This window comes from Periplaneta americana, chromosome 6 (genome assembly GCF_040183065.1).
Source record: "Periplaneta americana isolate PAMFEO1 chromosome 6, P.americana_PAMFEO1_priV1, whole genome shotgun sequence".
Classification (NCBI taxonomy): Eukaryota; Metazoa; Arthropoda; class Insecta; order Blattodea; family Blattidae; genus Periplaneta; species Periplaneta americana.
Window position 1 is genome coordinate 102,247,954 of NC_091122.1, and position 26,032 is coordinate 102,273,985.

Consider the following 26,032-nt stretch of genomic DNA (forward strand, 5'->3'; position numbering starts at 1 on the left):
ACTACCCAGTGACGATAACATTCTAGAGTTAAATACTGAATTTGTTTAGTTAAACAAACCAGTTTTCTTGTGGGTAGTATGATAATGACCTTCTACGGTCTACGGTCCTGTATACAACTCTGTATTTTTTATTGGGTTATTTTACGACGCTGTATCAACATCTAGGTTATTTAGCGTCTGAATGAAATGGTGATAATGCCGGTGAAATGAGTCCGGGATCCAGCACCGAAAGTTACCCAGCATTTGCTCGTATTGGGTTGAGGGAAAACCCCGGAAAAAACCTCAACCAGGTAACTTGCCCCGACCGGGATTCGAACCCGGGCCACCCGGTTTCGCGGCCAGACGCACTGACCATTACTCCACAGGTGTGGACTACAACTCTGTATTACCATCGCCGGCTGCTATATACTATATATGGCCTATTATATTTCAAACGTATTTTTTTATTACATCAGTGAATTCTATGCGCCCTGAGGCACTGTAGTGGAGAAATATAACCTAGAAGGAACGTATTTGATTTGTTTCGTATTTCTTTTCCAATCGGTTACCCTGTTCTAAGTGATTTAAAAAACTATGGCCATCTAACCCGGAATTACCCTAGTATCCGTCTGAGTTGTTAGAATAGTGAGTAATATTATTGAGCAGTTTGTTTGCGAAGTCGTAAAATTTGTAAACAGTAAAGTGTGTGAAACATTAATACAGACAATACTTCCTGTTATAAAGAAATCAATTGTACTAAAATCCCACCAATCTAACGATTCAATTCATATTGAAAATTTGGGACACATTATCTTGAAAACTGCAATTTCAATATTCCTGAAGAATGTTGGTATTGAAAGAACGGAACGTTTTGAGAGGGTGAAATACCTTAATTCAAAACCAATAAGCAGGAAAATCTTGCGTATCTTCTGGCAGATTTGTGTTCCCGCGGCAACAGTGTATCACTCTGTCAGCGCCTCCGTGGAGAAGGTGAGTACTAACAGCAGTTCGCATGTTTCCTTCAATTGGGAGGGCGGAGTATATAGCAGCCGGCGATGGTATTACACTACTCTGTATTATAGATATAGCATCCAGTCGTTTGTAGGTAGCATGGTAATGATCTCCTACGGTCCTGTACACTACTCTGCATTGTAGGCATACCATCCAGTCGTTTGTAGGTAGTATGGTAATGATCTCCTACGATCCTGTACACTACTCTGTATTGCAGGCATACCATCCAGTCGTTTGTAGGTAGTATGGTAATGATCTCCTACGGTCCTGTACACTACTTTGTATTGCAGGCATACCATCCAGTCGTTTGTAGGTAGTATGGTAACGATCTCCTACGGTCCTGTACACTACTCTGTATTGTAGGCATACCATCCAGTCGTTTGTAGGTAGTATGGTAACGATCTCCTACGGTCCTGTACACTACTCTGTATTGTAGGCATACAATCCAGTCGTTTGTAGGTAGTATGGTAATGATCTCCTACGGTCCTGTACACTACTCTGTATTGCAGGCATACCATCCAGTCGTTTGTAGGTAGTATGGTAATGATCTCATACGGTCCTGTACACTACTCTGTATTGTAGGCATACCATCCAGTCGTTTGTAGGTAGTATGGTAATGATCTCCTACGGTCCTGTAAACTACTCTGTATTGTAGGCATACCATCCAGTCGTTTGTAGGTAGTATGGTAATGATCTCCTACGATCCTGTACACTACTCTGTATTGTAGGCATACCATCCAGTCGTTTGTAGGTAGTATGTTAATGATCTCCTATGGTCCTGTACACTACTCTGTATTGCAGGCATACCATCCAGTCCTATGTAGGTAGTATGGTAATGATCTCCTACGGTCCTGTACACCACTCTGTATTGTAGGTATACCATCCAGTCGTTTGTAGGTAGTATGGTAATGATCTCTTACGGTCCTGTACACTACTCTGTATTGCAGGCATAACATCCAGTCGTTTGTAGGTAGTATGGTAACGATCTCCTACGGTCCTGTACACTACTCTGTATTGTAGGCATAACATCCAGTCGTTTGTAGGTAGTATGGTAATGATCTCCTACGGTCCTGTACACTACTCTGTATTGTAGGCATACCATCCAGTCGTTTGTAGGTAGTATGGTAATGATCTCCTACGGTCCTGTACACTACTCTGTATTGCAGGCATACCATCCAGTCGTTTGTATGTAGTATGGTAATGATCTCCTACGGTCCTGTACACTACTCTGTATTGCAGGCATACCATCCAGTCGTTTGTAGGTAGTATGGTAATGATCTCCTACGGTCCTGTACACTACTCTGTATTGTAGGCATACCATCCAGTCGTTTGTAGGTAGTATGGTAATGATCTCCTACGGTCCTGTACACTACTCTGTATTGCAGGCATACCATCCAGTCGTTTGTAGGTAGTATGGTAATGATCTCCTACGGTCCTGTACACTACTCTGTATTGTAGGCATACCATCCAGTCGTTTGTAGGTAGTATGGTAACGATCTCCTACGGTCCTGTACACTACTCTGTATTGTAGGCATACCATCCAGTCGTTTGTAGGTAGTATGGTAATGATCTCCTACGGTCCTGTACACTACTCTGTATTGCAGGCATACCATCCAGTCGTTTGTAGGTAGTATGGTAATGATCTCCTACGGTCCTGTACACTACTCTGTATTGTAGGCATACCATCCAGTCGTTTGTAGGTAGTATGGTAATGATCTCCTACGGTCCTGTACACTACTCTGTATTGCAGGCATACCATCCAGTCGTTTGTAGGTAGTATGGTAATGATCTCCTACGGTCCTGTACACTACTCTGTATTGTAGGCATACCATCCAGTCGTTTGTAGGTAGTATGGTAACGATCTCCTACGGTCCTGTACACTACTCTGTATTGTAGGCATACCATCCAGTCGTTTGTAGGTAGTATGGTAATGATCTCTACGGTCCTGTACACTACTCTGTATTGCAGGCATACCATCCAGTCGTTTGTAGGTAGTATGGTAATGATCTCCTACGGTCCTGTACACTACTCTGTATTGTAGGCATACCATCCAGTCGTTTGTAGGTAGTATGGTAATGATCTCCTACGGTCCTGTACACTACTCTGTATTGTAGGCATACCATCCAGTCGTTTGTAGGTAGTATGGTAATGATCTCATACGGTCCTGTACACTGCTCTCTATTGCAGGCATACCATCCAGTCGGTTTAGATGACGAATATGACTTTCTGTGTAAATTTAACTGGCCTAGATCATTATGGTCGTATCAGAGATAAGTTACTAGACCTTAATACACTGCTCAAAAACAAATTTAGTCACGTCTTTAGATGTTCATAAGGACATTTTACTAATGCACAGTGGGATGGGGATTGAATATGTTACCGGTACTGCAATAACATTTCTTTACATAAAAGATGGTTCCACTGTCATCAGGAATTTTTGTAATGTTTCAGTGACTGTTGAAAGGTACGAGTGCCTCAATTGAAAGTGTGTGAGAAGGTTGGGCTGTGTGGATTGTAGTGTTTATATGGGTAAGTCACGGCTGATCATGAGGACCGAGGTAGGCAACGAGGAAAGCAGTTGTCGCCAAACAAAGCCATTCGTGCACTTGCACTACTTCAAGAAGGCTACTTGCAAAGGTATGTTACCAGAATTCTACAGCTTGCTCAGAACACGATTTTGTATCTGTGGAAACGTTTCTAAGAGGTTGGAAGTGTTGCTAGGCGCCTTGGCACGAGACGCCAAAAAGGAAAACAACTCTGGCGCAGGATCGTTTTGTGTCTGCAAAGTTTGCGAAACAGCCAAGTTGCAGCACGAGCACTGCAGATGGACCTTCAGCAGACTTCCGGAGTACGAGTTAGTGGCCAAACAGTCAGCAACAGGCTTCGAGAGGCAAATTTAAGATTCCGACGACCCGCTCAAGTACCTGGCTGGAGAATATAATTTGCTAGAGATCATCTTGACACTGGCGTCCTGTGCTGTTCTCCGATGAATCCCGTTTCTCTGTACACGGCCGACTTGATGTTCCCTTCGTTTCTCTGTAAAGGAGAAGCGAAGCGAGCATCAAGTCGGCCGTGCTCTGTATATGGTTGCTATGGTCGTCTGGGAGTCATCCGAAAACTGTCCAATCTACTGTTGCTTATGAAGGTGGATCTGTTATGATATGGGCAGGCATAAGTCTTGACTCGAACACCAATCTCGTTATCATTCGAAATGGATCCTTAACAGATCGACGGTATCTTGATAAGATCTTAGTGCCACATGTAATTCCTCACGTGAGGCAACTCGGAGAAAACACATTATTCATGCATGATAATGCTAGAGTTCATGATGCCAACATCGTTAGGAGATTCCTGCAAGTAAACCACGTGCAACAAATGGAGTGGCCATCCAGAAGTCCAGACTTGAATCCAATCGAACAAGTCTGGAACAAACTGGAGCGACGAATCAGAGAGAAAAATCCACCACCTCAAACACTAAAAAAAAAAAGCCTTAAAGAAGTCCTTTTGGAAGAATGGAGACGTTTGCCTCAAATGAAGATGTGACACCTTGTCAGAAGCATGAATCTGTTATCCACGCTAAGGGTGGCAACACTCCATATTAAGACGCTTAATTACCACGTAGCCATTTGGTTTATGATTAGGGGTCATATTGTAAAATGACACATTGTGAAATGAAGTGTATTGAGTTTCCAAAGAACGATTATAATTTCAGATCTTAATTGTTGCAAAGAAGAAGGATTATTTTCACTTCGTGTATGTCTTCATTTCAATATGTGTGAGTATAATAATGTTATGAACATCTAAAGACATGACCAAATTCATTTTTGAGCAGGGTAAATGGAAGAAAAAGAACTTAAAAAAGTAACTGAATTTATAATATTACAATTAGAATACAAAAGTATTGCAATATTGGATTAAAAGTTATTTATGTAATCATTCATAATTTCTTCTATCAAAAGCTCTGTTTACCGTTAGTGTTTGTAAATTAAAGAATCTTTCAAATGTAGGGAAATTACACAGTGCAATCAGTAATTCAAATCATAGTTCTTGTAGGACTTTTCGTCTAAGAAATTAAAAGGCTGTTAGAATCAATTGAAAAGAGATTCACTTATAAATACTTACATCAGAAGAAATAATTATAAATGAGAAAATCAACAGTCGTAATAATATGCACTAAACAACATTTTATTCGCTATAATAAAATTAAAACAAACATCTACAATTTTAAATAACACTCATATATTTTGAAATCACAAGATAAGTAGGCTACCAACTGGACTTAACAGCCACTTTATCTGTAGCCCTACTATTGCAAACAAATTGACATCTATTAGGCCTACTCGTTATCTTTACTATTATTTGCTGCATAGGCCTATGGTGTGTTTGTCTAGCATTATTTTTCTTAGAAATACAAAGAGGCTTAGGATTCTAATGGGCTTATAAATAAGGCAGTAGGGTATATAGTTATAAAACACGGACACGAATGGGACTCCACGGTGGGAACTGTAAATCTCAAATGTAGGTTCTGTATGTTAGTAGAAATGAGTGCCTAGCATGTAATCTACAAATGCATTTTATCAAGTCCCGCAAGATATAAATTGTTTAGTATGATAAATCCGTGGAGAAATTACCGCCAAAAGGAACTGCGACCAGTTTGTGAGAGCTCAGCCCTTTTGATGTATACGACGTATACACAATGTGCCCATTAGGAATGAACCTAACTCCCTTCTAGTTTCATTATATCTGTGTAATATATAGGGCTTGTTACGAAACTAAACAATAAGATGGGCAGGGCATGTAGCACGTATGGGCGAATCCAGAAATACAATATATATACAGTGTTAGTTGGGAGGCCGGAGGTAAAAAGACCTTTGGAGAGGCCGAGAATAATATAAAAATAGATTTGAAGGAGGTGGGATATGATGATAGGGACTGGATTAATCTTGCACAGGATAGGGACCGATGGGGGCTTATGTAAGGGCGGCAATGAACGTCCGGGTTCCTTAAAAGCCGTAAGTAAGTAAGTAAGTAAGTAAGTAAGTAAGTAAGTAAGTAAGTAAGTAAGTAAGGATTTTATTTTCCATTGAAGGTTTGCTCTTGCAGTGGGAAATATGACTTAATACCATAATATTATGTAGGTCTATTCGAAAACTTAAGAACTTTCATTTAAAAAAAATACAAATAAAATTGAAGTATTTTTAATCATGTGACTCGGAGAATCCATGTCATTGGTGTGACGTCATAACACAATACATCTCTTATCAAATAAGATACGGTGATTCAATCTTTCCTGCGCAAGTTCTTTCATTCCTTTCAATTGCTTGTGCGTCATCAATTGTAGGAATTTGCTACGCTATCTGTCGCCGCTAAGTTGCACACGATAAAATCTTTTGAGATATACTGTATCAATGTTCAATAATACATCGCTCCCGTCATCTGTGCTTAGAAGGTATTTTACATTTCACAATCTTTACAGTTTCGCGCTTGGCTAGGACATATTCAACAATATTTTCCCTACAATTTTCCTATCAATATTGTTTTGCTATTACAGAGAAACGAATATTAAAAAAAAAATCTCTTAAATAAAAAAAAAATTAATAGTTTAGGAAGAGTCCCTACCAACAAGTCCATATTTACCAATGGACAGACTGGTGTAGTTGCCCTGGGGTAGCACTTCTTGCTCAAAGGGTCTGCGAAACTTTCGAGAATTTTTTAAAAAGAGTGAGGAAAAAAAATAAAAATCGGTATAGCCTATAACATTTTAATTAAGTAATTCTTCTAGAAAAAAATACCATGATACGACTTTCGAACAAGCCCAAAATGAAGAAAAGGATATTTTTGCTACAACAAAGAGCGGAGTCGGCCTGAGTAGCGTAGTCAGCACAGCGCTGACCTTCTGTGCTCGAGGTTGCAGGTTCGATCCCGGCCCAGGTCGATGGCATTCAAGTGTGCTTAAATGCCACAGGCTCATTCAGTAGATTTACTGGCATGTAAAAGAACTCCTGTTGGACAAAATTCCGGCACACTCAAAGTCTATGATGCATAGAATCTTAACAATGAGCATTTTCATACTGCGTCGTGGATGAATTTGTCATATAATTAAAAGAGTATAAATAGTAAAATTTTAAAGTATGATCCCAGAAAAAATTACAGACCTCTTATTTTGATCTGCACAACATATTTTAGAAGATTTAAGCAAATACTAAATGGTCACGTTTCGTATACAGGTGTTTGATTTGACATGCACACAACACAACACAACACGATACCTACTTCGAAAGAGTTAGGAATTATTGTTAGATAAATTAAAGGGAAACTGCTAAGTGTTGAAGGGACATTACGTGCTTTTAGAACTAGAGGTTATCTGTTTATTTACGTAAAGTAACACCGCACCACTGATAATGTATTAGTCACTCTCGCTGCTGCTGTCGCAGCTGTATGCTCCGGCGCGCGGTCTCACTCAATCCGAGCCTTCCGACCCGAACACACCATCAGTAAATTATTTGCACAGTGACTTCTGATTCGAATAGAGTTCTAAAACCAACGCAGTTCTACGTAACACATTTCAAAGAATATAATGATATTTTTTTCCCTTTTTAGAAGTAAGTCCCTGATATATGAAAACGTATTTAAAAAATATAACCCCCTAAAAGGGGCCCATTTTATATTTTGATTGAACACTAAAAATTAGTATATAATATTGCAATTATTGCACTTTAAAATGACATAAATACGAAATTTCTACGATTTATAGAATCTTCAGTATAACCATTTCCATAGTACGTTGCATCCAAATTTACGGAAAATGTAACATTTAATAAATGACTAAGTAATTGTGTCAGCCCGAAAAAATTACACATGGGTTATTTAATTTCATCAATAGAATATATAAAAAAAATTGGAGCAAATATTAAGTTGTCATGTTTCGTAGGTGTTCGATTTGACATGGAATGACTCATTTCTTTAATTTGGCCCTAAATAATTTTATGTTTTGAGTTTCATTTTTATACCGATAGGGAGGCTATTAAAAAATTTTACTGCCATATAACGCACTCCTTTTTGATAGCACGATAGACTTGCTGATGGAGTATGAAAGTCATTTTTTGACGTGTATTTATGCTATGAACTGTTGAATTAGTTACAAAGTTTTCACGATTACATACGAGGAAGATTATTAATGAAAATATATATGTACTGACAAGCCATGGGCATTATTTGTAGTTTTTTGAAAATAGTCCTACACGATTCCCTAGATTTGGCACCTATTATTATTCTAATTACTCTTTTTTGTAATAGAAATATACTGCTACTATCTGTGGAATTTCCCCAGAATATTATTCCAAAACTCATTACCGAGTGGGAGTATGCAAAGTATACTCGTATTATTTTTAAGGTATTGATATTTACTATCTTTTGCATAGATCTAATAGCAAAACAAGCTGAATTTAGTTTGGGGGTAATTTCTTTAATATGATTTTTCCAATTTAACACATCATCGATTTTTAAGGTAAGAATTTGGTTGTTGTTGTTTCTAATAGGGATCTATTGTTAATTATTGCGCTAGAAATTTGCGACGTTGAATTTGGACAGAATTTAAATTGAATTATGTTAGTTTTGTTACAATTTAATACCAATTTATTGACTGAGAACCAGTCACATATTTTGAAGAGAATTTCCTCTGTTGAAGATTGGAATGTGTTGGAGTTATTGGCTGTAATTACTATACTTGTGTCATCTGCAAATAATATGGGATGACCTACATCTTTTATTAGGGGTGCAAGATCATTTATAAACACTAGAAAAAGTAGGGGATCTAATATTGATCCTTGAGGAATTCTATTATTAATAGTTCCCCATGTCGATGCAGATTTCATAGTTGTATTGATTTCAACGTTCTGTTTCCTATCTATGAGATATGAGTGAAACCAATGGTGTAGTAGTTTATGCCAATTTCATTGAAGTTCATGATGCCATCAATGCAATCCGTGACGCGACAGCCCATGAGGACCAAGGTTGGCCAGTCGGCTGCTGGCCTCACGGACAAGTGCTTCAAAATAGATGAATGCTCATGCAACCAGTACTGGGGAACGTGTGGTCATCATGATTATACCCCAGCCATAATAGCTGGTTTTTGAAACTGGATTTCGCTATTTAGCGTAGCTCTTCAAATTCGTCACGATGCTGAGTGGGCACTACCCGAAACACTGGCCGAAATTTCATAAGAGAACTTCTTCTCCCACGAGGACTCGATGCCGATGGTGATTTGTATATCTAACATATCGCAAGTGCACAAAGTCGGTCTTGTCTAATTTTATTCCGCGTAAACGATTTCACTCTTCTCAAAATAAAAGAGCACCTCATTGCTTCATCAGTGTTTCTCAAAATAGTGACCATGATTTGCAACAGTATGATAGTCTCTGGTGAAAGATCCACTAGTCTATTTTTTTAAATATTGTTCAGCAAGATTAATGCGCCTGACGTATTTTCAAAATACGATTATGTTCGATACAACAGCATATTCAGTTCACGGCGTAATTCCTGAGAGATCATTTTTTTAAATACATCAGCAGTTATTTTCAATTCACTTTCGGTGAAAAGAAAGTGGACAAATATCCCAAGGAAACCTAAGAAGGGGAGATAATTCCATGGTTACAGTGAAGCCTTGGTTTTTCTGAACTGACACATGCGACGTGCGAGGTGCGAGGCCCGCCTCGCACAAATCCGGACTACACGAGAGATAGTGAGTGGTTTCTATAGTTGCGAGATGCGAGGTCTGCGCACCTCGCTGCCATAGATATCACTCACTATCTTTGGTCTAGTCCAGATTTATGAGAGGCGGGCCTCGCATCTAGCACGTCGCATGCGTCGGTTCAGAAAAACCAAGGCTTAACCGAGAACGGATGTTAGAAGGCGACAGGCGAGGCGTTTTGACTCTATTTAAAATCAGTGACGCCTTCCAACACCGTCAACTCACTAGACACTCAAACTGACTATTTTGAATACGTATACTGCAACATTCGCTTATAGCAGCGGTCATCAGCACAGTGAACCTTCGGTCTAGCGTTTTTTACCCGTGGATAAGAGACTGTATTATGGTGCATCCGTGGCTGCTGGCAGGTTTACTCTCTCTCGCTCTCTCTCTCTCTCTTCCTGCTGCACGACGGGCATATTACGATGTACTGCTTACCCGTTAACCATTTTAGAGAGTGCTGACGACCACTGGCTTATAGATTACTACTACTATGCTCCCCAAAAATATCACATTTTGTAATCTTGTCAACAGTTTAAGACATTTATCAAAGACATTGATGACCATAGCAAGAATGCATTAAGGTTAAGGTCCAATGAAAATAAAAATATTTTCAAAATTTTTGTAGGGGCAGCTCCACCGCGTAGACGTCAATTAAGATCCAGGATTGAATAATCTCGTATTTCCAAAAATTGTCATAATCACACACTTTATAAATTAAGGCCTGCTGACAAATTCCTAAATTCAAGAACATTCATCCTTCTGCCTAATCAAAGGACACCCATCTATCAGTACCCTGTGTATTTGTAATTTAACATCATTTTAGAAATTTTTAAATGTATGTGGATAACTTCATTCTTATTTTCCTTTCTTATCTCTTCTCTAAATTTGATGTATCTACTTATATTAAAATGTCTTAACTTTCTTTTTGATTTAGAGGCATGTATTCCGTCACCGAACAACCTAATCTTAGCTAATTTGATTTTTATTTTATCTGTTCAGCTTTCTGAAGCAGTTCTACATTCGCATCGTCATCATCATGTCATTTTTTTTTTTAATTTCATGCTCCTCAGTGTTTTATATTTCAATAGTTTTGCATTGAACAAGAAAATAATTAATACTTGATTATACTCTAAGTGAATATTAACTTAGGGAATATAATACATTAGAATTCAGGCAATTAAAATAGTTGAAACATTTCTATATAACAATGATTAACATTCACAACACGTATAAAGAACTCGACAAAGATATATTGCTGTACCAATTGGCATTATTTGGCAATATACACATTCCATGGAACATGAAACCAATTTATATTTCAAATTGTTTATAAAGCCTCGAATTGAATAAAGAAAGAAATGCATATTCAAATACACAAAAATTTGTTGAATTTTAACATTATCTTCATTTTTCGAATTGACCCAGAATATACAGTAGGCCTACCTTTACACGAAGGAATTCTTTTTTTTTTATTTTTAGTTGGTTATTTAACGACGCTGTATCAACTACGAGGTTATTTAGCGTCGATGGGATTGGTGAAAGCGAGATGGTATTTGGCGAGATGAGGCCGAAGATTCGCCACAGATTATCTGGTATTCACCTTACGGTTGGGAAAAACCTCAGAAAAAACTAACCAGCTAATCAGCCCAAGCGGGGATCGAACCCGCGCCCGATCGCAACTTCAGACCGGCAGGCAAGCGCCTTAACCGACTGAGCCACGCCGGTGGAGGAATTTTTCTTCGGATGTATGTTTTTACTTATTTTCTGCTAATTATCTCGTGTATTTATTTTATACACTACAAGAGATAAATTTTACGCAGAATAACGAACATCGGATTCAACCAGAGGAATGAGTAACAGTTTAATTAAGTGGTTGGAATTCGTCTAGTGGCGTCTACATAAGGAAGTATACCTTATTTTATTTCAAGGAGTGCAGTTCGGTGTTCAAAGGAGCCACCGAACTGCACTCCTTGAAATAAAATAAGGTATACCATCATGAGGAAAGACAAGCATACAATAACGAAGGACATCACACTTTTAATCTTCCACCCACGTTCATTAAAAACATAGCGAGAAAAAAGTAAGTCATCTCTATAAAACTACTGTACATGCTATTTTTTTAGATATCTTCTATTTTTTTAACTATTTCATGAAAACTGCTTTGAGGATTTAGACTTCTTAAAATTCGTGTGCCTGTGTATATCAAAATGTGCATGTGTGAGGTCCTATACTGCTTAAATCACATTTGTTTGGTTTAAATTATACAGCATGTCCCAGGAGGAAATGTCAATGTTCTGGGAGATCATTGTACCTATCATTTTGAACCAAAAGTACACTTCGCGACAAAAATAATGGGTTGGCGACAATTTATAAGCTCCAGATATGTAATATTGCACATACTCGTCTCATCGAGGCTGCCGTTCATCAGATAACAGATAATTGAGGGGCTGAGAGCCATAGCGGGCCAAATCCATTTTCAGAATTTTGAAGCTTATCTTATCTTTGGATTGCCTGCTGACTCATGTACTCAACAGATAGCGCCATTTGATCGAAATACCTCACGTTATGAAATAATTAAAACACTAAAAATACTCTTTCAAGTAAATGCTAGTTCTTTTGAGAAGCAGAGTGGGCCATATACAAACGTCCAATGAAAGCTGCTGCTTCTTGCCACGTGACTTGATGTAGAACATGGCAGACGAAGTGAAAGAAAATAACTCAACGAAGGTGAAATCTAGGAAGCGTGTGGAAAACTGTGATGAGTGGGAAAAGAATGTACGAAAAATGAAAATAAATAGTGATCAAGAGTATGTAAATGCAAGTGGAAATCCTGTGTCTGCGAAAATGTACATTGACAAAGACTGCAAATGTTGGTCATGAAAATGGATAATGAAAATGATCGAGCACACATGTGCATGATACATTCTCGTCAATAAGTAATTTTGACCAGCAAATGCAGATCTTGCAGGAATGGTTTATATAATGAATATAAAAAGGCATAGAGGATCTGCTGGTGTAGAAGGTTATCATGAACAGCATTCACGCTATATTTTAAGTTAAAGTTACGTAATATAACCTCAAAAATTATACATGACCCCCCACGCAACTACTTAAATCTTAATATCAAAGATATTGCAAAATGCAATCTTTTGGTGTGTAAAGACACTACAGACGGTAACATGGTCCAATGAATGGAAATTAAATGACTGAGGTGTGAATCAACTGAACCAATGGAGATTAAATTTCGTTATTCTCTAAATGAGCTAGAAGCAGTTTCTCCAAAATTTAAGAATGAAAAAGTAAGCACTGAGACAGCTTTTGGAGATGACCCACTCGCACATTTTTGTTTAGACAAGATAAATTTAGTGCCATAGTGGGCCAACTCCAAGACTTTGAAATAAGTGTAATTTCATGATGTTATAATTAGGGCAAAATATATGTTTTTCCTTTTTATGTCATATACATAATTTCATCAATTCCTTTTTTATATATTAAATTCATAATTACTTATTAATATGCATTCAATGAATTATTTTAAGTATTTAACTTTACCTCAATTTTTCTCAGTTTCATGAAAATGGCACTTGGCCCACTATGACTCTCAGCCCTTCATTTAATTTACGACTTCTTTTACATGAAGATTTGCAGCCCAGTACTTGCATAGAAAGTGAATTCACTGGACTAACTGATTGATGGTAATTTATATGCATAATATCAACTGGATAACTTCACAGTAGGTAGCTTAACTGCGATATAATCTTTTCAATACTCACCGATCGTGGTGAGCACGGTCGTGGCATAGTAGAAGGCCCCAGCAAACTTCCACTGCTTCCCCGCCTTGTGAGGCTCCGTCTTGAGCACCACTGTCTCCATCACTCGGAAGTCGTCTTCCGATATGTTGTACTTCTTGATTACCATTTTTTCGAGTTCTGTAATAATAATAATAAGAACATATGCATAAGTAATTATTTCATAAGTTTTTTTAAGCAGACTTCGAAGCTGTCTATTTAACTTGGCTCACAAGCCGCCGTCAACGTCATGGCATATAGTAGAGATAGGAAAAGTTATTTTCTCGTAACAATTCCAACTGTTCCAGTTCCATGAAAATACTAGGTTCCAAATAATAGTTCCGAAATAACAGTACCACCATATATTATATACGCCGAAGTTCGATCCACAGCACCGGATCGAATCCCTCTTCTCCAGTGTCTTTTCCCTTTGTGACCTGACTCAATGTTATTACCATAACAGATAAATTCTGTAGGATCATAAATTAATCTTTACGTATATATATATATATATATATATATATATATATATATATATATATATATATATATAATTTGGAAACTGCACCAAAATAAAGCACACTAGGAATGCACGAAACTTCTCCAGAGTCAAGTCCCTAAATTCACTTCTGTCATTTTGTGAAGCGTATGATACAATTTATTTATCTTAAAACCATTTAATCAATGTAGTTTATGCAAACATTTGGGTAAACAAGGTAAAAATATAGGTCGAAAGCCATGATCAAAGTCCAGGAATCGTACTGACACGATACCAGTTACGTTATATTTATGCACGATGCCAGTTCAGTATTAAAAGTTGATGTTGATTTCGTTACTGAAAATTGTTAAAAACAGCAAGATCTAGTGACAATGTCGCTAAATTGACAACACTGCAGTGCCAAAGATATTCCGTTCTGTGGAACATGTGTTGTCATCATTGCTTTCGAGACTCGTAAGCAACGGTTGTCATAATGTAGTTCCATAACATCGAGTATTTTGTAACAGCAAGTATTGTGGAACTGCATGTATTTTGTATAACAGATACAGTACTACTAGTATGTAATGTAACATTGGTGTTTTGGAACAGGCCTTTATGTTATTTTATAGTCATAACTCATAATGTAGTTCCATAACATCGAGTATTTTGGAACTGCAAGTAGTTTGTATAACAGGTAGTATATAATGCAACAGTGGTGTTTTGGAACAGGCCAGTGAGCATAGAGCTCGCTGGAATAGGCATGCACGACTAGTATGTAATGTAACAGTGATGTTTAGGACGCTAAATGATCACATACTTCCCTGTATGCCATGTGATGCAGTATGATGTCATAATGAGTTGAGATGCGAATTCGTGGAAAAGAAATCATTTCTAATGCTAAACTGAATTCGTAGATCAGGTTTTTTCGAAGCAGGAAATGTAATGTAATTTTAAATTTTATTTGTAAATTGGTCACGAAATCGAAGTGGATCCCAATGGCAAATAAAACTTAACCTATTCTTCCTCTTCTGTTTAGCTGAAGGTCACAATATTGTTCAATTTCTCCAAAAATTAGTAAATAAAAGCTGTAATCATTTCGGCCGTGCTAAAATTCATATTAGTACCGTCATGAAGAGCAATAATCTCATTGTAAAGAAATATGAAAACTTACCGTTGTATTTTTTTTTTTTAATAAAAGAACTTCAACAATATAGGGCCTAGTCATGTTTCAACAGACTTTAGTTTAATTTCAATAATTGGTAATGAAACTAAAAACGTAAAATATCTGGAAATAAAACATAATCTATATATTTTCATCTCTCTTGATAAAGTTCACAATGTAGTTACCATAATACAAGCATTATGTTATTTGATAGAATCCTACACTCAGTAACATCAGTTCTAAGATAATGTGTACATTTTTTAAAGACGATCTTCGTATCTTTACTATTTATCTTTTACTTTAGTTTTAACATTTATTTCAGTACGACGAAAGGATTCCCAATTCTGCTTTCAAACAGTGGGATCCGAGTCCACCCAATATAATTTGTCGTGTTGAGATTTGCACCTCAAATGTTTGAGCCCACCTATTGTTTTCTAGAAGTTGGCGTCACTGCTTCCAATAGTGCCAAACATGTTCCGTTCTGTGAAACAGGCGTTGTCATAATGTAGTTCCAAAGTGAAACGAGTATTTTGTAACCGCATGTATTTCGTACTAGCTCAGAACAACACTGTTATTTTGGAACGTAGTATTCAAAGGTGCTGTTACTTTTTGGAATAGTTCCAAACAGAATTTATCTGTTATCGTAACAATGATTATTACGTAGAACCAAGCACCTGGGTTCGATCCCCGGCGCCGGAGCGGATTTTTCTCCTCTAATAATCATTATTAATGTTATGTGCCGAGAATTTTTAATACCGTTGTGGAATTGCCATTAGCCTAACTTTTTTATCGTCTTCGAACTGATGTTAAACGGGTAAATGTTGGGACTCTCGCACTGTGTGTTCAGCACGATGCTGGGTATTCACCTAAGACAATACAGGACATAACTCTGACAACTGGCAAACATCCATACCATAGGTAGAATCTGAATAACACCCTTGATTCCATGCAAGATAAATATATAAATGTTGGGACTCTCGCGACGTGGGTTCAACACGTGGATACCCATGCAGGGTATCCATCTAAAATAACACAGGAAATCACTCTGACAACTGGCAAACATCCATGTCCTGGGTGGAATTCGAAAATACCACTTTGCTTTCACGTAATTTTAAATCTGCAAGCTCCTTAGCTGTGACATACACAACTTCTGGTATAGTGTGACCAGATTCACATCGTTAAAAAAGAGGACACAACGTTTTAAAAAGGACATTGCTCGAAAAAAGAGGACAGAAAATATGCATTTAGATTTAGGCTTATTACATGTCGTTTAAATTCCGTCAATATCTATTTTATTACAAAATAGGCTATTTGCAGTATAGATTTAGGCTTATATCATACTACTTAAAAGTATATTAATAGCTATTTTATTACAAAATAATTATGAAAAACTTAATAATAATGATTTTACAGTTAGCTACATAACAAAATCAAGAGAACTATAATTGAATCGATTATTTCGAAAACGTAACATGTGATATTTTCGAGCATGTTACTTTTTTAACCAGAGTGCTCTTTATTCTTTCCTAAAACATTGTTTTTAAAAATAAAAAAATAAGTCACACATTTCATTTATAGAAATGGATAAGCAATGGACTTTTAGTTTGGTTAATATAATAAATGCTACTGAAGTAGTTTGCGCAGAACTGTACATGTTACGTTTTCGAAATAACCGATTCAATTATTAAAGAGGACAGATAAAATCTATTTTGATTTAGAATTAGGCCTATATTATACTTAAAATTATGTTAATATATATTTCATTACAGGATACTTATGACAATATAAAATGATTTTACAGTTAGCTACATATGAAAACAACGAGCATAACAAATAGGAGCAAAGAGAGTTATGACCATTGACAAAGAGTAGGCCTATATTCCGTCGTTGCTGCTGCCACCTACAGGCAAATTACTTGAGAAAGGCGTCAAGTCAAATAATTTCAAAATATCAGACATACAAGTTACGAAAAGGAGGACATTTCTTTATTTTTTTAAAATCCGCCGGACCCCGGACAAAGGCCTAAAAAGGACATATCCGGGCAAAAGAGGACGTCTGGTCACTTTAGACTGGGATAGCCTATAAGGTTCTTCTTTCGAGTTTTTTCCTCAAATTTGGAATTTAAGATTCCATTTCGCGCGTGAGACTTTCAACCAGTTGTATTATACTATCTGCCGCCACTGTGGCCTAGTGGCTTGAGAGGTGGAGTTATAATCCTGTGGACCCGGGTTTGATCCCCCGATTTATAACTTATGTTGGGAAAGTCTGTGATCCTGGTAACATAGGGGTTTTCTCCGGGAGCTTCTGTTACCCTGTGGCTCACTACAAATCTCATCTCATCTCATCTCATCGCAAGTGTAGCGTAGACCAGCCTCCTATGGCTCACCCTGGGCAACGGCTCAGTCGGTACATTGGTATACACAACTGACTTCATATGGGTGAATGGCGGACAGTCAAGTAAGCACCATTAGTTAAAAAGTAATATACAATATACTTTATCACTTTTTAAATGTTCGTATATTCTTCGGTACATGTAAACAATCAATGTAAATACTTTTTCTATAATTCTACAATACATCACAACACAAATGCCCGTGAATGAATACGTAGCAACAGAGGAAGGGTATATAGTTACCGAAACATAAATGTTATTATTATTATACTCGTAAATTATCTGTTAAACATGTTTATTTGGAAATGAAATAGTCGCTGTTCAGATCGCTGAAAACAAAGTAATATTAAGCAACTGATAAGTCGCCACTGAGTGATATTCACGGTCTGAGCCGCTGCTGCATACTGGTCCCAGCTTCATTTCCGTGTGGTATCTGCATAAGCCGCCGCTCCATTTCCGCGCGGAGCATGTTCACGATAATCAGACTGTGTCTATGTGGCTGCGCTGGACGTTGTCCAGAACATGTAAACACAGCACAGTGCTACTGCTGCTAATTAAAAAGGTGCAAATAAGTCAACGCGGGTAGTGGAATGGTTACCAACAATGTAAAATTAATTTTATCACATCCAATTTTCATGGGATCGATTCGTAGTGAAAGGGTATCCTACCGTGAGAAAGCTTCGTTAAAAATGTAGTTCCAACATAATATGAAATCTCTGCGTAACATTTGGTACTGGAAGTCGTCTTCCCTTTAGGATTGGATCGCAGGGACGTCGCTAGGGTGAGGGGGGGGGGTGCGAAAGGGTCCGCAAGCACCCCATAAAAATCTGAGCACCCCTTTCCGCAACCTAAAGGTCATTTAAGGCCGTGATTTGGCAATTTATTAAAATAATACTATGTATAAGTAATTTTGAAGAACAAAAACAAACATATTCCCTTAAGAGTGTAAAACAAATTACCGTAATTTCCCATAACTATGGTCCAGGCACCCAACTATGGTCCAAAACGCATTATGTATTACTTAGTCCCCCAAGAGTTCGGTGTTTCCCATTTAAGGCGCCACTGTGATGGAATTATGTTCCCCATAGATGCTTCTATCTACCATTACACGTGGCAATGATATGGATGCTTAACAAGGTCAGTGTGCATCGTTCTATTGAATGTGTGAAGACACGAAATCATTCAGTTTGTGATTGTCTGTTATATTAAGCTCTCCTCTGTAGAACTGGTACGTTATAGATATATGATTATTTGTACAATTAAACCTGGCTATATAGTGTTTACTTTCACGTAATAATTACACTGGCAGAGGTTAAGGACTCTGCGTGAAAAATGTTTAACCTCAAAGCTACAAGTCAGTCCTCAACTATGTACCACAATTTTTCGTGGACCATAGTTATATTTCATTTTGAAATATTTGTTTCAATAAAATGTGATCAAAGTGATTATTTACTTCTGCAAATACGATATCTCAGTATATTCTAAAACATCATTTAACATTATAGTCAAGTAAACAAAGAAACAGGCTGTTCCAGCATCAATGGTACTAACACGAATGATGGTCCGGTAAAACGAAAACTTCAGGGTAGAAGGAAAACAAGCGTCCCTGTAAGTGACTAGGAGAGCAATGAAATTGAATTGGATACAGATTATGATGTTTCCGGTGTTATTTCCATATTTACAGACAATGAGTCAGATACGGAAAAGAAGACGAAATCTGTTAAATTAATGCTAAAGGCACATAGTTATATGGTAGTTACTTATGGGGAGGAATTGTGGCCAGGGAAAGATTTGGAAGTGAAGAACAATGGAGCTGTTGTTTCAAGTATAGCAAGAAGCGGCAATTACTGAGGTGGCGAGAAATGGAAGACATTTTATTCTATAGAAAGGAAAACATAATAAAACAAATTGAAGACCCCAAATGCGTCTCGAAAATGAGAGATCTATTTTCAATTTCAGAATTACAAGAGAAGTGGAGATTCAAAGGATCGAAATAAGCCTAATGAATGTAGTTCTCAGTACGATAATTAAACATTATCAGTGAATTTATTGCATAATATTTTGCTAAGAATGTGTTAGTTAATTTTGATACCGTACTTTTGTTCTTTAATATACACTCACTTGCAAAAAAAAAAAAAAAACCGGGCCAACTACATTTTCTTTAAAATTTTTGAAAATTGTAGGATTTTTTTAATGATTGTAGGTGTGTTGAGGTTCATTTAGTTATTCATTTATTTTGTGATACGTAAAAATGATCTGAAAAAAAGATTCGTTCTTCTTGTAATATTGTGTGTAAAATTCTCGGACTCATTTCGAGCTAAGCTGAAGATGTCTACACACTGGTAAGCTCTTTTGAGGCAGTATTGGAGTACTTCATTGTATACAAATGTCACTAAGTTCTACCGATTCAGCAAAAGTGGTTGCATTGATAGAAGGTCGCAATAGTCAGCGTTATATGGCTACAGTTCTTGGGATTCCTCGATTGACCGTACAACGAGTGTACCATCGCTTTAGAGAGAAAGGCGGTTACTCCAGGAGAGACCCGGTTCAGTGAGAAAACGAGTAACGTCGGCTCGTGACGACCATTTTATTGACCTAAACACATTAAGAAATCGCCATTCCACAGCTATTGAGACCAGAAGAGCCTTCCAGAAAATAAGACAAGTTAACGTGTGTGAGAGAACTGTAAGAGGACGTCTGGATGAATGTGGGCTGATTCCAGAAGACCAGCTAAAGGCCCAGAATTGTTCCAGCTCATCATGTTGAATGATTACGCTTTGCTCACAATCATGCTAATTGGAACCTGGGGGGGGGGGGTGGCGACTAATGCTCTTCACAGATGAATCGAGATTTAGTTTACAGATGGACGTGAAAGAGTGTAGAGAAGATAAGGAGAACGTTTTTCTTCATGTACCTTCAGTTCACGTGTCAGTTTCCAAGATGTATCAGTACTGGTATGGGGTGGCATTTCGTATGAAGCTCAAACAGAACTTGTTTTCATTAATGACTGCTCCAAGATACATCGAAGAAGGTCTAATTTAACATGTGGTACCATATGCCCCACTTATTGGTGGAAAGTTCCTGTTAATGGATGACAATGCTTGCCCTCATGCTACAAGAATCGTGAATGAGTTCTTTCACGACGTTGGATTGAATAGGATGGCATGGACAGCAAGAAGTCCTGATATAAACCCTATTGAACATGTGTGGGGCATGCTAGGGAAGCGAGTTATAAGTCGTCTAACTCCTCACAGCCACTTACAGCAACTCCGAAATGTTCTAAGTAAAGAATGGAATAGAATCGACCAGACTGACATCCAGAATCTGATCGAAGGGTTGAATCGGCGAATGGTAACAGTCATACAGTCACGGGGAGGCAATACCCCTATTACCAACATCTGGGGGGCCACAAAATCAGTTGAACATTTGGAAGAAAATTGATATAATTTTGTAAGTTTTTACACCTTTTAATTATATTCATTGTTTGGCGTTGAAAATAATAGCGCAAATGATAATGAATAAGTTTTTTTTTCTGGAAAACAATGTTTTCTTCATTTGATAAAGGATTTTCTGATTCTCACCTCATAACAAATTGAAAAACTTTAGGTGGCCCGGTTTTTTTTTTTCCGGTGAGTGTAGTTGTTCATTATTGCAGAAAAATGACTTTCAGATTTGACTTGTTTATTGAGTGTTTATGTAATGTGTACTAATAAAAGAATCTATGTACTTTTCATTTATTTTTAATATTTCTGTGCTAGATTATGTTTCTATCCTTAAATTAGAAACTCAATGTATTGATTTAAGAATAATTACAGCTCTAGCTATAGTCCGATCATGCTTTAAAGCATGAATATATGAGTGGACCATAGTTGGGCAACTCAGAATACAACTATGTACCAATGCTTATTATTTTTAACACTCGTAATTAAATAATTTCAAACACATATGTCAATATTTATTTAATATAAACTTACAAGAGTCCGAAGCCAAAATTTCACTTAATCTGGATGAATAATACTGAATATACGAAGAAAAATGTACATTAAACGCGAGAAATAAAAACTTTCCATTATTTAAACTGTACATAACATTTGACATTTTACACGATTCACAGTTAAATGCAAATCAACGTTTATCTTGTTTTTATTCCACCAATAAATAGCGTTACATCTGCTTGAACATCGTTAGCATTAATATGTATTGGTGCAATGCAGTCGACTCGACAACGAACATTCCCGGATGTCAGAAGACTCATTATTGGTAAGCCTATAGGCTATATTAATTATTTTTCAATATATTTAACATTTTTATTAAATGAAATTAACATGATTATAATCTACGTATAACAACAAGACTATTTGTGAAGTTTCAGGAAGATTGAATGAATTTTAATTTTCATATGACGTCATATTATTAAGCTGTGTTACGAACTGAGTGCTTATCACGACAATAATATACCTGTAAGAAAATCTTTCATCAGTGCGACAGTGCAGTATACAGTTGACTTCTAACATAGCGAGTGTATTCTTACGAGTTACCAGTTTAAATAATAGTTTGTTCATAATTATAAGGTGATTTGGTTGAAAAAGGAAAATTCTACAGCCTGTTATAATGTCTACCCAAAAAAGAAACGTAATATTCAGGACTTCTTTTCAAAAATTACGGAGAAACAAAAAAAAAGTAAGTGAATATGAAGGTGTTACGATAGAATTTGAAAGTGAAGCGAAAGCGATAGAGTGTGATGTACTCGCGCTTAATGAGAGTGAAAAGGGCTTCCCCCTCGATATAGCTAAATCAGTTTCGGACGGTCCTCAACAGTTCGTGTTAAATGAATACCTGAAAAGAACATTTGGGAAGGAGGAGAAAAGCAGTTTCCAATCTGAATGGTTTAAAACTTTCTCCTGGCTAGAGTACAGTGTTTCTCAAGATGCTGCACTTTGTTTCGCGTGCCGTTTCTATTCGACTGAGAGTGGTCGTTGTTCGTCTCTAACAACAAAGGGCGGATATAACAACTGGAAAAAAGCAGTTTCCGCCGACGCTTTCTTACTTACTTACAAATGGCTTTTAAGGAACCCGAAGGTTCATTGCCGCCCTCACCTAAACCCGCCAGCGGTCCCTATCCTGTGCAAGATTAATCCAGTCTCTATCATCATACCCCATCTCCCTCAAATCCATTTTAATATTATCCTCCCATCTACGTCTCGGCCTCCCTAAAGGTCTTTTTCCCTCCGGTCTCCCAACTAACACTCTATATGCATTTCTGGATTCGCCCATACGTGCTACATGTCAGGTGAAGAATACAATGCGTGCAGTTCTGTGTTGTGTAACTTTCTCCATTCTCCTGTAACTTCATCCCTCTTAGCCCCAAATATTTTCCTAAGCACCTTATTCTCAAACACCCTTAACCTATGTTCCTCTCTCAGAGTGAGAGTCCAAGTTTCACAACCATACAGAAGAACGATAATATAACTGTTTTATAAATTCTAACTTTGAGATTTTTGGACAGCAGACTGGATGATAAGAGCTTCTCAACCGAATAATAACACGCATTTCCCATATTTATTCTGCGTTTAATTTCCTCCCGAGTGCCATTTATATTTGTTACTGTTGCTCCAAGATATTTGGATTTTTCCACCTCTTCGAAGGACAAATCTCCAATTTTTATATTTCCATTTCGTACAATATTCTGGTCACGAGACATAATCATATACTTTGTCTTTTCGGGATTTACTTCCAAACCTATCTCTTTACTTGCTTCAAGTAAAATTTCCGTGTTTTCCCTAATCGTTTGTGTATTTTCTCCTAACATATTCACGTCATTCGCATAGACAAGAAGCTGATGTAACCCGTTCAATTCCAAACCCTGCCTGTTATCCTGAACTTTCCTAATGGCATATTCTAGAGCAAAGTTAAAAAGTAAAGGTGATAGTGCATCTCCCTGCTTTAGCCCGCAGTGAATTGGAAAAGCATCAGATAGAAGCTGACCTATACGGACTCTGCTGTATGTTTCACTGAGACACATTTTAATTAATCGAACTAGTTTTTTGGGAATACCAAATTCAATAAGAATATCATATAATACTTCCCTCTTAACCGAGTCATATGCCTTTTTGAAATCTATGAATAACTGATGTACTGTACCCTTATACTCCCATTTTTTTCTCCAGTATCTGTCGAATACAAAAAATCTGATCAATAGTCGATCTATTACGCCGAAAACCGCACTGATGATCCCCAATAATTTCATCTACGTATGGAGTTAATCTTCTCAAAAGAATATTGGACAACATTTTGTACGACATCAACAAAAGTGATAAAAGGGATAAAAAACATGAAAATGTTGAATCACATAAGAAAAGTTGTGCTGCAGGGGAAGAATACCGATGCATGAAAATAAGAGATCCACAAACATCAGTTGGGCCTTGATAAGCGAAGCATACGCAATTAAGGTGCGAGAAAATCGTATGCATGTTGGAAAAATAAATAATTCCTCAGGTTTACTGCTATACAAGGTATCGCTCAGAGAGGCAACGATGAAACTCAAGATAGTGAAAACCGCGACATTTCTTAGAGTTACTACAGCTAATATCTAAAAGCAATCCCATTGTAAAAAAAAAAAAACTAACTGAAAGAAGGGCCAAAAATTCTAAGTATACTCATTCATCTATTCAGAATGAAATATTATTCTTGAAGTTGTGAGCAAAAAAATACACAGCGCTATTTATTTTGCTATTATGGTAGACGAAACTAAAGATGTAAGTAAAACTAAACAATTATCTGTCGTCGTTCGTTTTTATCAAAATAACAAAGTTCATGAACGCTTTTTAGGTTTTAGACCAACTAAATTGTTAGATGCTATTTTACTTCTAAGTTCTAACTTGCATAACAAAAAACACTGGATAGGCCTAAGTGTAGTATAAATAAGCAAAACTGTATTGCACAAACTGATGATGGTGTCAGTGTAATGAAAGGATCAGTTAGTTATTTACAAACACTATTTAGAAAAGATATACCTCAAGCGATTTATACCCACTGCGTAAATCATATATTTAATCTCGTTATTGTTGATGTTCGTAAAAATGTTGAAAGTGCAAACAGCATTTTCTCATTACTACAGAAGTTGCATGTTTTTATCTCAGGATCAGCCACGCGTTCCCTTTTTATTAATGTTCTGTTATAGAACTGAAAGCTCTGAGTGAGACGAGGTGGATTTGCCAAGCAGTAGCCTGCGACGCTACGAAGAAAACGTTGTCTGCCATTATTGTCAAGCTTTACAGACTAGCGGAAGATATAGGAAGAGGAGATCGATCACAAGAGGTTTCTTGGATGTGAAACAACTACGTCCCTTAGTGCATCATTATGGATGTGATGAACAAAGTGTGGGAGCCGAAGTGAAACTAATCCCTAAAACAATTGAACGTTATGAGAATAAATATGATGTCACTATTGGCAACATTTTATAATTTGTTAATTTTCTTCAGGAGTATAAATTGGCATTTCACAAAATTCACAAACTTTCCATAATTTCTATCGTATCACCAGCAAATAGTGCGGGATGTGAGCGTGCATTTTCGTGTTTACGTCGCATTAAAACTTACTGTACTTGCGGAACAGAACGGGCCATGAACGTCTCAGCGATCTCGCAGTCCTTGCTGTAGAGCAAGATATCGTAAAGGCGCTGGACATTAAGGATCTAATCGACAAATTTGACGCTGCCCATGGTAATCGATGTGTAGCTTTACATTAGGAAACTCAGCACACATTCCCAGGTAAGTAAGTAAGTTAGTAGTAGTAGTAGTAGTAGTAGTAGTAGTAGTAGTAGTAGTAGTAGTAGTAGTAGTAGTAGTAATACATAGTAATATTAATAAACAAATGTATAGCATGCGCGCAAGTGCATGAGAGAGAACATTTTGCATTTTTTATGTACAACATTTTTACAGCTCGCGCCCTTCTTGCTCTGAATCTGGCGACGTCACTCTTGGACCAAGAGGAAAAATAATGATTTTGCTAGAGAGCACTGACATGACGCTATCTCTATAATGAGATGTGAAAGTTACGTTGCAAATATGAAATCTAGTTACAAAGAAAAGCACACCAGTTCTGTTGTATACTACGCATTGTGAGCACGTGACAGTTTCTGCAGACTATTGTAGACGCATTCTTCAGGACTTCGATCCAAGATTCGGCGCATCTGCCACTATTACAACAGACAGGGGCTCGCAATTTGAATCTGCTATTTTTCAAGCGTTCTGTAATCTCATTGGTACTACAAAAATACGCACAACAGCCTTTCATCCCACCTCAAACGGCATAATACAGCGTTGGCAAATAGCTCATTGAAAGCCGCTATCATGTGTCACACGGGATCTAAATGTTGGATCGATATCTTACCAGCTGTTCTACTTGGATTACGCTCCAGCAACAAAGAAGATTGTGACGCTTCGCCTGCAGAAATGGTTTACGGAACGAC

The 26,032-nt window shown here is 37.3% G+C and overlaps 1 protein-coding gene across 3 annotated transcripts in view; it reads right to left on the reverse strand.

The window, feature by feature from the left end:
- Nucleotides 1-26,032, reverse strand: part of Task6 (TWIK-related acid-sensitive K[+] channel 6) — a 167,897-nt gene that overhangs the window by 118,343 nt on the left and 23,522 nt on the right. For 2 of the 3 annotated variants that reach the window (XM_069828604.1, XM_069828603.1), the window contains exon 2: nt 13,516-13,671. In XM_069828604.1, coding sequence (XP_069684705.1) covers nt 13,516-13,671 — 156 coding nt within the window. Of the gene's footprint in view, nt 1-13,515; nt 13,672-26,032 lie in introns of those variants that run through there. The other variant, XM_069828605.1, reaches the window with a different exon arrangement.